Consider the following 17,306-nt stretch of genomic DNA (forward strand, 5'->3'; position numbering starts at 1 on the left):
CCAAAGTGCTGGGATTACAAGCGTGAGCCACCACGCCCTATAGAGATAGCCTCTTGCTATTTTTCCCAGGCTGGTCTTGAACTCCTGGCCTCAAGTGATCCTCCCGCCTCGCCCTCCCAAAGCATTGGGATTACAGAAGTGAAAGTACATTTTTAAAAGCATACCAAGATGATAATAAAGACCAAATTCAGATAAAAGTCGCCTTTGGGAAGGAAAAGAGGCTTAAATAGGGGAGGCATGTTTCAATTCTATCTGTAGCATTTTAGACCTTAAAAGGATATAAAAATGATACAAAGTAAAAAGGGAAAAAAAGATTCTTAAGTCCCTAATGAATCTGAATCACTGGGAATCTACGTTTTTTACATCTCCAAGTGTTTCTGATCTAATGACAGTATCTGGAAGAAACTACACTAGCCCATCTCAGGTCTCTGCTGGCCCAAGATAATTTTGTAACTGTTTGAAACTAGTTTTGTCATCTGACTTTCCTTTCTAATCAAGACTTCTTAGGTTCCTGTACCATTATATGTAGCGAAGTAACATCACAGACATGAAAAATAGAGTAACTGAACAATTTAAACTCTTTAGAAAAGATACTTTACCCCATATTATTTACTTTCCTTTTCAGAAAAATCAGCAAATGCTAAAAAAAAAAAATTCTTGCAATTAACTTCCATTCATAAATGGAGTCATCATTCTATAATTAGCTAAGTGCCTCTGATCTATAAGTAGCTCCCATCTGGTGAAACACGATACAAGATTATTTCACCCCATCAGCATCTAACACCTTGAGAAAGTTTTGTTTTTACTGGTTTGTCAGTGCACTGTCGGCTCTACGCCCTCTCCCAGTGACACTCCAGATGACTTCATGTCAGACCAGCACCAGCAAGAAGGGAGCTGCTCTTCAGTGTGCAGGAAATACTTAACTAACTGTAAGGGCAGAGGAGAAAAAGAAGAAAGCTGAAGTTTCAGAGCGGCCTTTCTTGGGTTTCCACTGAGGAACAGCTAAGCACGGAATGCAGAAGGATGGGTACAGGTGATCAAAAGCATGGGATCGGGTGAAGAAAACAGAATCATACAGAAAGCTTCGCACTGAATTCCATAATTGCTGTTCCCTCCTTACGGAAGGAATGGCACTATGGTCATAGAAATGTGGAATAAAAGAGGGAACGGCAAACTGTCAGATGGCCCAACACAGTGAGAATGAAATGTGAAGCCAGGAAACTCTGACTTAGATTCCCTGCTTGATCACTTATGGATCATGGTAGCACTTCGCCCACCTGAGACTCAGGCTGTCAGCTGACAAATGAAACTACACATGCCTGCTTTGAGGTTAAGAGACAATGATGGCAGAGAAGTCCCTTGTGAATGTAAAGGGCTTTAGTGAAATTGGTAATGGTGGTGGCTGATGTATAACATATTAAAATTCCATGCTGGGAAGGCTAAGTAAGCTCGACAGTAGAAACTTCTGATCATAGGACTTCCAGAAGGATCATCTGGAGGGGAAAAAAGCTCTCCTCAATCTGCCATATGATACAGATGTGGGAAGAGCCACAGCCACTGCCAACAGCATGAAAAAAGAAAGCATGTGTGTGCCCTGAGTGCTGGCAGGCAGCGGTGGGAGCCACTGCTCTCATCATGGGGTCGGAACCACATGCTTTCCTGCGGATGACAGCGAGTTTGACGAAGGGAGACCTGTGTGGTATAAGACCTGCTGCTAGGAAGTGTTCTGCCAGGTTTTCCCATCCCACTCCTGAGCCCTTTTCTCACAACAGGTACTTGCCGGCAATGATGGACTAGGTGGGTTGGGCCAATCTTCCTGATGAAGACAATTAGAAAAGCAAGATAACCATCACTCTTCACAGGACTAGAAAAAACAATCCTAAAACTCATATGTGAAAAAAAAAAAAAGAGCCCGCGTAGCCAAAGCAAGACTAAGCAAAAAGAACAAACAAAAGAAGGCATCACATTACCTGATTTCAAACTATAGTATAAGGCCATAGTCACCAAAACAGCATGGTACTGGTAAAAAAAAAATAGGCAAATAGGCCTAGGGAACAGAATAGAGAACCCAGAAATAAACCCAAATACTTATAGTCAACTGACCTTCAACAAAGCAAACAAACACATAAAGTGGGGAAAGGACACCCTATACAACAAATGGTGCTGGGATAATTGGCTAGCCTCATGCAGGAGAATGAAACTGGATCCTCATCTCTCACCTTGTACAAAAATCAACTCAAGATGGATGAGGACTTAAATCTAAGACCTGAAACCATAGAAATTCTAAAAGATAACATCAGGAAAACCCTTCTAGACATTGGCTTAGGCAAGGACTTCATGACCAAGAATCCAAAAGCAAATGCGATAAAAAAAAAAAGATAAATAGCTGGGACTTAATTAAACTAAAGAGCTTTTCCATGGCAAACCGGTCAGCATAGTAAACAGACAACCCACAGAGTGAGAGAAAACCTTCACAATCTATATATCCCACAAAGGACTAATATCCAGAATCTACAACGAACTCAAACAAATTATCAAGAAGAAACCAAAAAATCCCATCAAAAGTGGGCTAAGGACATGAACAGACAATTCTCAAAAGAAGTTATACAAAGGGCCAACAAACATACAAAAAAATGCTCAATATCCCGAATGATCAGGGAAAGCAAATCAAAACCACAATGTGATACCACCTTACTCCTGCAAGAATGACCAGAATCCAAAAATAATAGATGTTGGTGTGGATGCGGTGAACGGGGAACACTTCTACACTGCTGGTGGGAATGTAAACTAGTACAACCACTATGGAAAACAGTGTGGAGATTTTTTTTTTTTTTTTTTTTTTTTTTTTTTTTGAGATGGAGTCTCGCCCTGTCACCGAGGCTGGAGTGCAGTGGTGCAATCTTGGCTCACTGTAACCCCCTCCTCTCAGGTTCAAGCGATTCTCCTGCCTCAGCCACCCAAGCAGCTGGGACTACAGGCGCGTGCCACCACGCCTGGCTAATTTTCTGTATTTTTAGTAGAGACAGGGTTTCACTGTGTTATCCAGGATTGTCTCAATCTCCTGACCTTCTGACCTGCCTGCCTTGGCCTCCCAAAGTGCTGGGATTACAGGCATGAGCCACTGCGCCCGACCTGGAGGTTTCTTAAAATAATTAAAAGTAGAAGCACCATTCGATCCAGCAATCCCACTACTGGGTATCTATCCAGAGGAAAAGAAGGCGTTATACGAAAAAAACACTTGCACACACGTTTATAACAGCACAATCCACAATTGCAAAAATGTGGAATCAACCCAAATGCCCATCAATCAACGGGTGGATAAAGAAACTGTGGCGCGCGCACACACACACACACACACACACACACAATGGAATACTACTCAGCCATAAAAAGGAATACATTAATGGCATTCGCAGCAACCTGGATGAGATTGAAGACTACTATTCTAAGTGAAGTAACTCAGGAATGGAAAACCAAACATTGTATGTTCTCACTCATAAGTGGGAGCTAAGCTATGAGGATGCAAAGGCATAAGAATGACACAATGGACTTTGGGGAATGACACAATGGACTTTGGGGACTCAGGGAAAGGGTGGAAAGGAGGTAAGGGATAAAAGACTACAAACTGGGTGCAGTGTATACTGCTTTGGTGATGGGTGCACCAAAATCTCACAAACCACTAAAGAACCTACTCATGTCACCAAACACCACCTATTCCCCAATAACCCATGGAAATTTAGAAATTTTTTTTTAAAAAAGCAAGATAAAATAGAGGAAGCATCTTCCCAAAAGCATGAGGCAGCTACTATGATAGTGAACAATGCCTGGGCCAAAATCCAGAAGAAGATGGAAATTCAGAAGGGAAGCCTGGTGGCTGGGACTGCCTTGCCACCCCAAAGGGGCAGCTGAGGGGCGAGGTAGAACCTCTAATGGCTCAGTGGGGAGAGAGATCCAAGCTGTAGTCCAGGGTATGCCAAAGACGGGGTCCCTGGCAAAATACCCACAAGCAGGATGGGGACCCCAGCGGAATGTAACTTGGAGTTAAGAGTGATCTGAAACAAATATAAACCTGCCTTTGAATGGACTGCGGGCTGCCTTAAGGTTACCTGGGTGGCTCTGGAATGGACTGCGGGCTACCCTCAAGTTACCTGGGTGGCTCTGAAAACCTCAAACCCTGAATTTAGAATAAACTGATTTTGCAGCGCTATCACCCCCAAGCATGCGGGAGAGGCAAGGGAAAATGCTCCTTGGTAGTGGAAAGCAGAGTTCTAGGAATCAAGCTATTTCCATAGAACAATTGGGGACCCACGTGAAAAAGAATGAAGTTGGACCCCTACTTCACACTGTATGCAAAAAATTAAATCAAAGTGGATCAAAAATCTAAATGTAAGAGCTAACACTGTAAACTTCTCAGAATAAAATACACATGTAAACCTTCAGGACCCTGGATCAAGTAATCATTTCTTATATGACCCAAGAAGCAATAAAGAGCAAGGAAGAACTGAAATCTGCTTCAACATGGACGGAGCTTGAAAACACAACGCTACATGAGAGAAGCCAGCCACGAAAGCCCAGGTACTGGAAGAGCCACTTCTGTGAAACGCTGACAATATGCGGCTCTACGGAGACAGAAAGCAGGTAAGTGGCTGCCTAAGATAGACAGCGGTGGTGGCAAAAGGGCAATGATTGCTAATGGGTATGGCGCTCTTTGTTTTTGAGACAGGGTCTCGCTCCTATCACCCAGGCTGGAGTACAGTGGCGCAGTCACAGCTCACTGCAGCCTCAACCTCCCAGGCTCAGGGGATTCTCCCACCTCAGTCTCCAGAGTAGCTGGGACTACAGGCACATGTCACCATGCCCGGCTGATTTTCTATCTTTTAGCAGAGACAGGGTTTCTGCATGTTGTCTAGGCTGGTCTCAAACTCCCAGGCTCAAGCAATCGGCCCACCTTGGCTCCCAAAGTGCTGGGATTACAGGCATGAGCCGCTGCGCCCAGCCAGTACAATTTTCTTTCTGGAGTGATGAAATTCAGAATCCAGATTATGGTGATGGCTGCACAACTCAGTGAATATATATATATATATATATATATATATATATATATATATAAAACACTGAATTGGACTTGAAAAGGGTGAATTTACAGTATGTGAATTATACCTCAATAAAGCTATTATAAAAAAATTATTTCAATAATTTTTCCCCTAATATAATGCCTAGCGTGAACTTGAGATAACCTGGCACAAGAATGACAAAAATGACATGACCCAGTACAGCAGAACAGACAACAGAGCCAGGTTCCAACTCCACCAAAACCACTGTCAAACCACCATGCTGATGACATTTATGAAGATAAAAGTCAAGTAAATGTTTCTAAAAGAAATTTAACACTGTACAAATAATATTTCCAGCTTAAAGAAGAAACAACTAGAAATTCTAGATACAAGCCAAAATGAACTCTAAAACAAAAACAAACCAAAAAGATTAGACATTCTAGGACTGAACACTACTGCCATGGACGGAATGTGTTCCCCCAAATTCATATCCTGAAATCCTAACCCTCAAGAGGATGGTGTTACGAGGCAGAACCTCTGGGAGGTGACTAGGTCATGAGGGCAGAGCCCCCATGAATGGGATTGGTGACCTTATAAAAGAGGCCCCAGAGACCTGCCTTGTCCCTTCCGCCACATGAGGACACAGATGGAAGGTGCCATCTGTGAACCAGGAAGCAGGCCCCCACCAGACACTGAATAGAATGGTCCCTTGATCTTGGACTTCCCAGCCTCCAGAACTGTGAGAAATACATTTGTTATAAATAAGCCACTCAGTTTATCATATTTCATCGGAGCAATCCAAGTAGACTAAGACTACTATCATCACCAAAATTAAGAACCCAGTGAACAGGAACAAATTTAACAGCAGATTAGAAGCAGCCAAAGAGAGAAATAATGGGCTGGAAAGTAACAAGAAAAATAAACCAGACTAAAGAAGAAAAAAGAATGGTAGGGCTGGACACGATGGCTCACACTTGTAATCCCAGCACTTTGGGAGGCCAAGGTGGGCGGATCGCTTGAGCTCATGAGTTCGAGACCAGCCTGGGCCACATGGAGAAATGCTGTCTCTAGAAAAGATACAAAAATTAGCCAGGAATGGTGGCATGTAATCTGAGCTAACTTGGGAGGCTGAGGTGGGAGGATCGATTGAGCCTGGGAGGCAGAGGTTGCAATGAACCACGATCATACCACTACATTCCAGCCTGGGCAACGGAGCCAAGCCTTGTTTCAACAAACAAATAAAAAAGGTTGGTAAATACAAAAAGAGACTAGAAGTAAGTATAGTGAGAAAGTCTAACATATATTTAAATGTAGTCTCAGGGAAGAAGGAGAAACGGGGAAAAGCTGTATTTTAAGAAAATGGCTGAAAAATTTTTCCAAAACTTAGAAAGATAAAAATCCACAAGATTTCAGAAGCCCAGCCAATCCCAACCAGAATAAAATTTAAAAAGAATCCATATGCAGACACAATAAAGTGACACTGTAGAAAATAAAAGTAAAAGAGAGAGTCGTTGAAGCAGCCTACAAACAGAGACAAGCTGCCTTTTAAAGATAAGAGTGAAAGTGACACGGGGTTTCTGATTAACCTCCATGTCATCAGAATATTTAGCTATTAAAGACAAAACTCTTCGGGTGAATCCATCTTGCCTATGCTTGAACAAAATAAAAATTAAAATTAAGATGGATCTCAGAAAGGCACGTGAACTGAAATGGCTGTGAAACACAGCAGACAACCTACCTTCAGCCACTGCTCAGCCTGCTCCTTGCTCTGGACGGCAAGAACAAGCGGGTCCGTGCCCTGCTGAGTAATCTTCAGCTCGTGCTTCTTCTTTTTGCTGTCTTTCGGGATGTACGTAATGTTGCAGCCTTGGAGTGGCAGTTCCATCTGAGGTTGCTGGTCCTTGGAACTCTTATAGCACTGCATTCAACACAACAAATCAAATGATATTATAAGGGAGTTCAAACAGAAACACTGAGGAAGCTCTAGCATCGTGAAAACGCTGAGTGTGGGCAAGACATCTGAAGGTCTGAATCTGCAGATGAGCAGGTTCACACATACACACACAGTGCTCTTCAGACACTTCACCTCCAAGTGTGAAAAAGTACACCCATTCACTGATTCAGAAAAACTTACTGAGCATCTATCACAGGATTCAACAAACACAAAAAGTCCCTACTCTGATACAGTTTATGATCCAGTGGAGTTTCTTCATTAAATTACATGAATGTACTTACATAAATAAAAACATAGGCTGGGCACGATGGCTCACGCCTGTAATCCCAACACTCTGGGAGGCTGAGGCCCAGGAGTTCAAGATCAGCCTAGGCAACATGGAGAAACCCCATCTATACTAAAAACACAAAAAATCAGCCAGGCATGGTGGCACGGTCCTGTAGTCCCAGCTGCTTGGGAGGCTGAGGCAGGAGGATCCCTTGAGCCTGGGAGCCTGAGGCTGCAGTGAGCCATAATAGCACCACTGCACTCCAGCCTGGGTGACAGAGAGAGACTCTGTCTCAAACAAACAAAAGAAAACAAAACAAAACAAAACAAAAAAACCCAACACACACATACATATATATTTAACATAAATGTTTATTTAAATGTATATATAAAATACATTTATATTGATGTGAATAATATATAAAATATACTATTAGATTTGTTGCAACTCCACAGCCCTAATGAGAGACAATGTAATAATTTGGATACTTTATTTAATAACCAATATTGCTTGGCATCTGCCTATCTCATCTTCTCTTTCTGAAAGACACAAATTATTTTCCTAAGAGGATAATATCAATACATAATGTACAAAGCTAATTCATCTACACAACTGACATTCACTCTAAAGATTTCCACTGGTAAGGTTAGAACTGAGACTTAACTCAAATGGGTCTTGCTTAATCTTTATCTGTAAAACTGAGAATCAAATCCTTGCCCAAAGCTTCCCCTACCCCCATTTGTTTACCTGTACTACTTGGGGCCAAAGCATACCTCCTAACAGTCCAAGAGGGCAGATCTGGGTCCTAGATCTGCGACTAATTTATCTGCATCCCAGGGAGTTTCTTAAACTTCCTGAGTCTGTTTCTCATTTTCAAAATGTGTTTTGGTTATTGTTATTATTATTTTATGGAATTAAGTTATTAGCAACAATAACATCTGCTACCAAGTGCTTAATGTTGGCATCATATGAGGCATTTCATGCACCTCAATCAGCATGGTGGCTCATTCTGCAGATTATGAAACCAAGGTGCAGCTGGTTAAGTCACCTGCCTGAAGAGTCAGGCAACCTGAAAAGTGACAGACCAGGACCAGACCAGGACTCCAGCCCCAACTGTGCACATGCAGAGCCTGCATCTTGACTCTAAACATTCTCTGATGAAGGAAGGAATGAATAGATAGTTATTTTCATAAGTGATTTCTAGAGTCCTTTCATGGTTTGTTTTTTGTGTTTTTTTTTTTTGTGTTGTGTGTGTTTTTTTTTTTCATGGGTTAGTGGACCTTGCTCCCCCCCCCCAGGTGTGTGTGTGTGTGTGGTGTGTGGTGGTGTGTGTGTGGTTTTCTTGGGTGTGTGTGGTGTGTGTGTGTGTGTGTGTGTGGTGTGTGTGTGTGTTTGAGATGACATCTCTCTCCATTGCGCAGGCTGGAGTTCAGTGGCACGATCTTGGCTCACTGCAACCTCCCCGTCCCAGGTTCAAGCGATTCTCCTGCCTCAGCCTCCTGAGTAACTGGGACTACAGGCGCGCGCCACCACACCCAGCTAATTTTTGTATTTTTAGTAGAGACAGGGTTTCACCGGATTGGCCAGGCTGGTCTCGAACTCCTGACCTCATGATCCACCCACCTCAGCCTCCCAAAGTGCTGGGATTACAGGCCTGAGCCACAGCGCCCGGCCTTCCTGTTTTGCTCTTCTAAATCCAGGACTTTGAAGTACACAGATAAGAAATACATCCCCTTTTTAAAAACTAAACCGATGTGAAAAGGAAGAAAAAAATACTTCAACGAACCTCAGATTTTTATATTTACCATTTGAGATTTTCTGCATTTTGAGTATGTATAAAAACAAAGGTGAAAGGCAACTAATCGTACAATGGAAGGAATCGGAAAGGGAATTTTATTTTTTGATTTTAAATTGTGTAAACCTTTTTAATCGACATGTAATAACTGTACATATTTATGGGGTACAGAGTGATGTTTTGATACAGAAAATGTACAGCGATCAGATCAGGTAATTAGCATACCCCCCATCTCAAACGCTTATCATTTCAGAAAGGGAACTTTGTAACACATTCTTCCTTAAGTTAAATGCCTCACAAGAGATATGCTATCAGCAATAGGACAGGCTGCAATCTGGCAGTCCTAGCAGGCTGGATTTCCTGGGAAGCTGCCTGTACAGCAGACAGCAGCATGCAGGAGGTTTATGAATGGGCGTCCTGAAGACGCCACCAGGAGCAAGGAGAGGGAGGAGTGGGGTGGGCAAAGACGCCCAGTTTGAGTGGCCTCAGGGATACCACCATGAGAGCTCTGGGGCTGGAAGGCCCCATCAGAGCTGCCCAATGAGTCTGGGTCTATACCTCCCACACACACTGAATGCAGACCCCTGGGGAGGGGGCTCGGCCTTGGGCTCTAGGCCCCTCTTCAATGCAGACAGACCAGCCCTGCCAAGGAAATGTGACCTTCAGTCCTGAAGCGACAATCTGGGTACATCACAGTACCCACCCCAGAACTACCTGAGCACAGAAGGAACAAGTTCCAGAAGGAGATACAAAAAAACCTGTTAATGGCGGTAACTTGTGGGAAGACAGACTGGGAACATTCAGGGGGAGAACATGGCTTTTTCTTTTCTGTGCTGTTTAAACTTGGAAAGTATTTGCTTTTATCACTGTTCATTATTTTTTATGCCAATGGGGGTCATCTGGCCCCTGAATGATAGGTCATTTTTGAAAGGAAAAAAGCTTCATAACAAAAATAACTAACTTTGATTCTGCATTTGACCAAAGACAGTGCTTTCACCTGCTTTTCCACTAATTTCTTCTTATTCACAACTACTCTTAGTAGTAGGTATTATCAACCTGGTTTTGAAGGGGGAAAGCTGGCAGGGGCCCAAATGGAAGACAAAGCAGGCGAGGGGGGGAAGAAGTCAGGGGGTGAGGGAGAGGAGGGCAGGGGAGAGGGACCAGGGACTCAGAACCCCAAACTGCTAATCCCTATGCACAACCGCGAAGCTTCCCTCACTGGATTTGGAAGCTTCTCTTTTAAATGAAAGTTGATTATGTATTTCTAAAACATTTATATAATATATCCACATCTTGTAGCCATTATATCAGACTGTAAATAAGGACCACATTAATCTTCTTTTTTTCATTTTGTAATATTCCCCATAGCATCATTTTTGGCACATTCTAAATCTGGGAGAAATTCAGGCCACACTTGTGGAAAAAATATGTACTCTGTTTTAAAAAACCGAACAAAAACATTAAAAAATATATAATATCCTAGGAACGTAGTAAAAAAAAAGATTCCCACAATTCAAAGATGAAACCTGGATTTACAAAAAAAAAAAAAAAAAAAAAAAAAAAAAAAACGACAAAAAAGGATTATCTACTCCACTAGAGTGCTCTACAGAAACATAAATTCTCGTTTTCTAATTAATGATATAATTTTGAGCAATGTTTCCCCCAAGGTTAATCTGAAGGAAGAACAAAAGGCAAAAACATACTCTTAAAGTTCGTAATTCTAATAACCAACCATGGTTTCTAAAAAAAGGCAGGAGGAAAAAGAAGGAAGGTGGAGAGGGAGTGGGGAGGAGGAAGGGATGCTACACCGTCCTCCTGGAATGCAGCCTTCCTGCTGGGGCCTCCACTGGACTCACCCCACAGCAAGGTCCAGGTTCTCCCCTTCCCTGCTTCTCTATTCCTTACTTGTCTTCCTGTTCTGCCTCTCAAACTAAAAAAAAAAAGAATTGGCCCCAAGCTTTCCAAAAGAATTTCCTTTCCTGGCTGCTCCCCGTCCCACTTCTATGAGCTGGCTTTGAGGAATCCACTGACTCACTACAAATGAGAAAATCCATCTTGCGACTCCTGGCAAGTTAAAATCTTGTGCATTTCCACAGACGCAAACCACAGGCACTGCCCGGGAATGGGAATGATTTTGTCTGCTGGCTGCTTTTGGAGCTGGGAAACCAGCAACCTTGAACACACAACATGGGCGAGTGCTCCCTGATGGCGCGTGGGGGCCCCGGCGTGGGACTGTGGCCAGCTCAGGGCACCTGGCTGAGGTCTGAGTGCTGCCCTTCCTGCACAGCTGATGTTAATGATGACTGGATATAAACTCCATGGCTTTTGAGTGCAGCAATCTTACAAAAAATGCAAGCGATTCCAAATGTCTTACCAGCAGTTTGGTGTCTTTGATGACGCAGAGCAACTTGGTCCACTGGCCGAACCGCTTCTTCCGCAGCAGGAAGGCACAGATTTTGGCATCCTTGACCAGGTCCATGGAGGCCTCCTCGGAGGGCCACTGGTGCCGGGTTTTCTTCCCCTTCCCATCCTCCTCCTCTTCATCATATGACTCATAAGAGCTGCTCATCGCATCAGAATCATAATCTGTAAAAAATAAACATACACTGGTAAAATGCACTCCTTTACCTTGAAGTTTACCCGTGGGCTCAAGAGCACATCATCATATTTTTAATCACCAAGTAACTGAATGAGAAAGGGACTTCTGCTCCTTAAGGGAAAAAACCAAAACAAAAACAAAAAAACAATGCTAAGACTCAGGCAGTGGAAACTCAATGACAAGTTGAAGTGCCTACAAATTCTGTGTTTATAGAAACTGTTTCTAGACTGTTTCATATGGACGGGACCCTACGCTGACCCGACACTGACTCCTCGCCACATTCTTGCCGGACGAGCGCCATCCTCATTCTGCAGTGTGTTCTGCCACATGGAACTCTTGCCCATGGAGGTCCCTTGCCCTCCCGCGTCCACACCTTTATGCCAAAGTCCTCCTGAGGCTGCAATCTGCTCCTTGCTGGCATCCCCACGTGCACAACATCCCTGACACTCAATATGCGACCAACAGCCACCTCTCCCTTCTGGGGCATCCTTGGAACTTTGACAGAAATGTACACCTGTCCTTCTAATGGTGCCCACCTCACTCTGTGACACACTGGCATGTATACTGCTGTGACTGACAGTTTCCCAAACACATCACCCCTCTGTCATCTCAGGGTCTCTGCATGTGCCATGCCCTCTAGCAAGCTTCCTGTCCATCCACTCGCCCTCCTGCCTTTGCCTGGTAAATGCTCTCATCTTCTGGGGTTTAACTTCCTGACACCTCCTCCAGCAAACCCTCCCTGAATCACCAAAGCTGGGTGCTATGGACTGAACTGTGTCCCCCCCCCCGGAAATTCAAGTGTTGAAGCTCTAACCTTAACGACTGCATGTAGAGATAGGGCTTTTAGGAGGTTACTAAAGTTAAATGAGGTCTTAAGGGTGGGGTCCTAATCCCATAGGTCTGGTGGTCTTATAAGAAGAGAGAGTGAGAGTGAGCGAGAGAGAGAGAGAGAGAGAGCTCTGTCCCCACCACGTGAGGACACAGTGAGGACTTAGCCATCTAAAAGCCAGGAAGAGGCCTCACCAGAACCCAACCGTGCTGGCAGTCTAACCTGGACTCCAGGACTGATGAGCTTCTGCTGTGGAAGCCCCCCGGTCGGTGGCATTTGTCACTGCGGCTTGAGCAGACTAATACACTGGGTCAAATGCCCTTCCTCTGAGTCTCCACATGGCCCAACACAGAGTGGATCGCAGCGCACCTCAACACTGGCCCCACTGCAGGCTGTAAGCCCCCTGAAGAAAAGGAGACCATCTGCACCGAACAAACTACCTGACATGGGGCAAGTACCCAAATAACTGTAGGAGGAAGCGCTGTTAAGTGTCTTTAAATTATACTGGCAAAGCCCTTGGAAGGGCGAATGGCATAGTAAAAGCACTTCCTAAATGCCAGCACCCGTCCTTCCTCTCATTACATTCAGCTGCGCTGGATGATAAGCTCCCTGAGACAGGATCTGATTCATCTCTGAATTCCCCTCAGCCCCCAGAATCATCTGGAACACGTTTCTTTTTTAAAACATACTTAAGGAATGAACACCTAAGTGATAAATGAATGATAAGGAGAACAATGGCCAGTGCGGTTGCAATACTGTGCAATGTAGCAGAAGTGCCAAAAATGGCAGAGTCTACACAGAACAGAACTCAGATTTTTACTTGCTGGAAAGTTGTACTCAGTAATCATGTTTGTCTTATAATTTCCTTGCAAAGATTCAATACTAACAGGGAGGAACAGAAAGATTCAAAGTTTAAGTTGAATTTTCTTTTTTTTTTTGAGACGGAGTCTCGCTCTGTCGCCCAGGCTGGAGTGCAGTGGCGCCATCTCAGCTCACTGCAAGCTCCGCCTCCCGGGTTCACGCCATTCTCCTGCCTCAGCCTCTCCAAGTAGCTGGGACTACAGGCGCCCGCCACCATGCCCGGCTAATTTTTTTGTATTTTTTAGTAGAGACGGGGTTTCACCATGGTCTCGATCTCCTGACCTTGTGATCGCCCACCTCGGCCTCCCAAAGTGCTGGGATTACAAGCGTGAGCCACCGCGCCTGGCAAGTTGAATTTTCAACAATGAAAAGTCGTCCAGAAGGCCAGGTGTGGTGGCTCACACCTGTAATCCCAGCCCTTTAGGAGGCCAAGGCGGGCAGATCGCTTGAGCCCAGAAGTTCAAGACCAAGCCTGGGCAACATAGCGAGCCGCTATCTCTATAAAATGTAAAAAGCTAGCCGGGTATGGTGGGGCACGCCTGTGGTCCCAGCTACTCAAGAGGCTGAGGCAGGAGGATCACTTGAGCCCCAGAGTCCGAGGCTGCAGTGAGCTGTGATCCTGCCACTGCACTACAGCCTGGGCAACAGAACAAGATTATTATTATTATCATTTTTTAATTCCAGGAAGGATTTTAAGCAAAAGCTAAGGAGATTGAAGAGGTAACTTTGGCAATGGCACTAGGAATGGGCTGAAGAAGGGACGAGGCAAGAGACAGGAGCAGCTCAGAGGCCATGAGGGATGCGATGAGGGGCTGACTCCAAGGTTGGAGGCGAACAGAACGCCCTGGTCTGGGTCACAGGTCTCTGCCCCAATTCTCCCCCTGCTTCACATCACCCCTCCGCCCACAGGTGGGTCGTTCTCACTGGCTCCAATCCCCCTCCAACACACCCCAAACACCCATCAGCACCTACACCCCACCCAGCATCCCCCGCTTCACAGGGCAGCCACAGGTGTCTACTTACATTTCAATTTTCATTCAAGTCCCACATGTCAAGTGGATACTGGGGCCCAGAGGAAAAACACTCCCCCAGCTGCCAAAGCTCTGCTGGACGGCACAGGGGTTGGGGGGCGAGATCTTTACAATCTAGGGCAAAATGCAAGCTGTCATGGAGCCGGGCACGAGGGGGCAGCACACGCAGGGGCACAGGAAAGACGGCAGAGAAGACGTCACTTTAGAGCCAGGCCTCGAGACAAGCTGTTGCCAACCAGAGGAAAAAGTCTGAGGAGGAGAAACGCGATGAGCGAAAGCACTGACAAGCATCAAATGCTCCAAGGCGCAGCGGGTCCTTTCAGCTTCTGGACAGCATGTGAGCGAGGCCACAAAGTGAAGTCGGTGGTTACCCTTGGCTGTGCTAGGAAGGGGCAGGCGGCTTCAGGGGCTGACAGTGTTCTACCCTCGACCTGCATGGTGGTTACACAGGTGGCTTCTTTATGATAAATCATTGAGCATATACTCATATTTTATGCACTTTCTGGTAAATGTATTTTACAACAAGAGGGTTTTTAAAACAGTGAGCGTGGCTAGAACAAGGGTATGTGGCAGGAAACAATGGAATATGGAATGAGAAGACGGGCAGAGGCCAGACCGCAGATCGCGTGCTGTGCTATGATCCAATGTAAACTGAGGGGTTCTGGAGGGGCCGTGGACATCATCCTAGCTTTATTTCAGAAAGATGATTCTCATAGTGGCGTGGAGGACCACACGGCCCTCAGGGCTCGGCCCACTTGCTGGAACAGCAAGTTCAGTAGATAATGAAGTAAAGATTTAATGAGTCAGTTAGTTATAAATGGGAAAACTACCTTTGATTTCACTCATTCGACAAATACGTTGTGAGCTCTACTCTATGCCAGGCACTTTTTAAAAATTATCTATGTTTACATAGCAGGTGCTAGGATAAAGCCATGAAAAGCCAGGCCTGCTCCAAAGGTTTCTCACATCCACCATCTCACCGGACCTCCCAGCCACTTGGAGATGGGGCACGTAAGACATTAGTCTTATTCAGAGAAAAGGAGGAATGAGGCTCAAAGACTACGAGATTCATCCAGGAGCACAGGCTTGGTGAATGACAGGACTGAAACGTGAACCCAGGCCTTTTGATTTTAAATGGAAAAAGTAAACTATGTTCTAGTAGCCCTTTCATCCTTGGGAATGAGTTGAGGTCTACAGCTATGAAAAAAGACAATTTTTCTTTTTTTTTTTTTTTTGAGACGGAGTCTCGCTCTGTCGCCCAGGCTGGAGTGCAGTGGCACGATCTCGGCTCACTGCAAGCTCCGGCCTCCCGGGTTCACGCCATTCTCCCGCCTCAGCCTCCGGAGTAGCTGGAACTACAGGCGCCCACCACCACGCCCGGCTAATTTTTTTGTATTTTTAGTAGAGACAGGGTTTCACCGTGTTAGCCAGGATGGTCTCATCTCCTGACCTCGTGATCCACCCACCTCGGCCTCCCAAAGTGCTGGGATTACAGGCTTGAGCCACCGTGCCCGGCCGAAAAAGACGATTAAGTTCATTGTCTTGCCTTCTTCTAAGAGTGTAGAAATGACAGACTCGTTTTTAGAAAAACCAGCCAACTTAGCAGCAAACAAGGAACAGCCAGAAGTCATCAAGCGTAAAGGATAATGAACTCTCTGGAAAGTATGCTTAGCGGTGTCCCAATCAAGAGAACTCTCCAGAAAGTATGCTTAGCGGTGTCCCAATCAAGAGAACTCTCCAGAAAGTATGCTTAGTAGTGTCCCAATCAAGAGAACTCTCCAGAAAGTATGCTTAGCAATGACCCAATCAAGAGAACTCTCCAGAAAGTGTGCTTAGCAATGACCCAATCAAGAGAAGAGACTCTCACTCAGGATATTGCTTGGTAGCTCCACCAGCCAGAGCTGTGGTCTAGGACTTTGAGAAGTTCACCGTCTGGGGGCCTGGGGTTTTGGATTACATTAAGAGGTAATGAATGCTTTGTGAAAAATTATGAACGACTCAGAAATGGGGAGCAGGGAAAGAAATTCCTGATTGCCTTCTAGTCTTGTAGTAAGTGGTACAGGTATTCACAGAGAGATGAACAGGAATGTTTTATTTCAGGGGTACTCGGGGGGGCATTGATTAGATACCATCAGGCCCATCCCATTCAGATGTCTACACTTTGTGTAGAGGAAGGCAGCAGACCAAAGGGCCAACAACAGAACCGTGTGAACTCTGTTGAAAGGACATTGGTGATTAGGAAATGCTCTTTGTATCAGTCAGGACTCTCCAGGGAAATAGAAGCCATAGGAGATTAATAGATTAGATAGATAGATGGATAGACAGATGCTCAGGCGGACGGATGGATGGATGTATGAATGGATGGACAGGTGGATGGGTGAGGGGTTGGAAGGAGGGAGGGAAGGAAAGAAGGAAGGAAGAGAGGGAGGGATTTATTAGGGGGAATGGCTCATGCAATTATGGAGACTGAGAAATCCCATAACAAGCCGTCTACCAGCTGGAGACCCTGGGATGCTCATAGTGTGGCTCAGTTCGAGTCCAAAAGCCTCAGCACCAGGGAGGCAGATGGTGAAACTCAGTCTGAGATGAAGGTCTGAGAATCCAGGAGGTGGGGAAGTGGGGGAGGGCAGTGGTGCTGGTATAAGTCCTGGGGTCCCAAGGCCGGGATGCCTGAAGTTCTGACGCCCAAGAGAGAAAGATGTCTCCCAGCTCAGGGAAAAGAGAGGCCCATGTGCCTTTCCTGTTTCTGTTCTCTCTGGGCCTCCAGCCGGTCGGATGGTGCTGCCCACACTGAGGGTGGGTCTTCCCATGTGGGCCACTCAGACCCACAGGCCAGTGTCCTCTGGAAACACCTCACAGACACACCCAAAAATAATGCTTCACCAGTTCCTTAGGTCCCACTAATCTAGTCAACT

General features: G+C 45.2%; 1 protein-coding gene across 2 annotated transcripts in view; it reads right to left on the reverse strand.

Annotated features, from left to right (window-relative positions):
- The window catches only part of AFAP1 (actin filament associated protein 1), a 177,243-nt gene that overhangs the window by 69,353 nt on the left and 90,584 nt on the right, over nucleotides 1–17,306 (reverse strand). For both annotated transcript variants that reach the window (XM_030801160.1, XM_030801159.1), the window contains exons 5-6: nucleotides 11,446–11,657; nucleotides 6,793–6,972 (exon numbers count right to left, since the gene is read on the reverse strand). In XM_030801160.1, the coding sequence (XP_030657020.1) occupies nucleotides 6,793–6,972; nucleotides 11,446–11,657 (392 nt within the window). The remainder of the gene's footprint in view (nucleotides 1–6,792; nucleotides 6,973–11,445; nucleotides 11,658–17,306) is intronic.

Source organism: Nomascus leucogenys, chromosome 20 (genome assembly GCF_006542625.1).
Source record: "Nomascus leucogenys isolate Asia chromosome 20, Asia_NLE_v1, whole genome shotgun sequence".
Taxonomy (NCBI): domain Eukaryota; kingdom Metazoa; phylum Chordata; class Mammalia; order Primates; family Hylobatidae; genus Nomascus; species Nomascus leucogenys.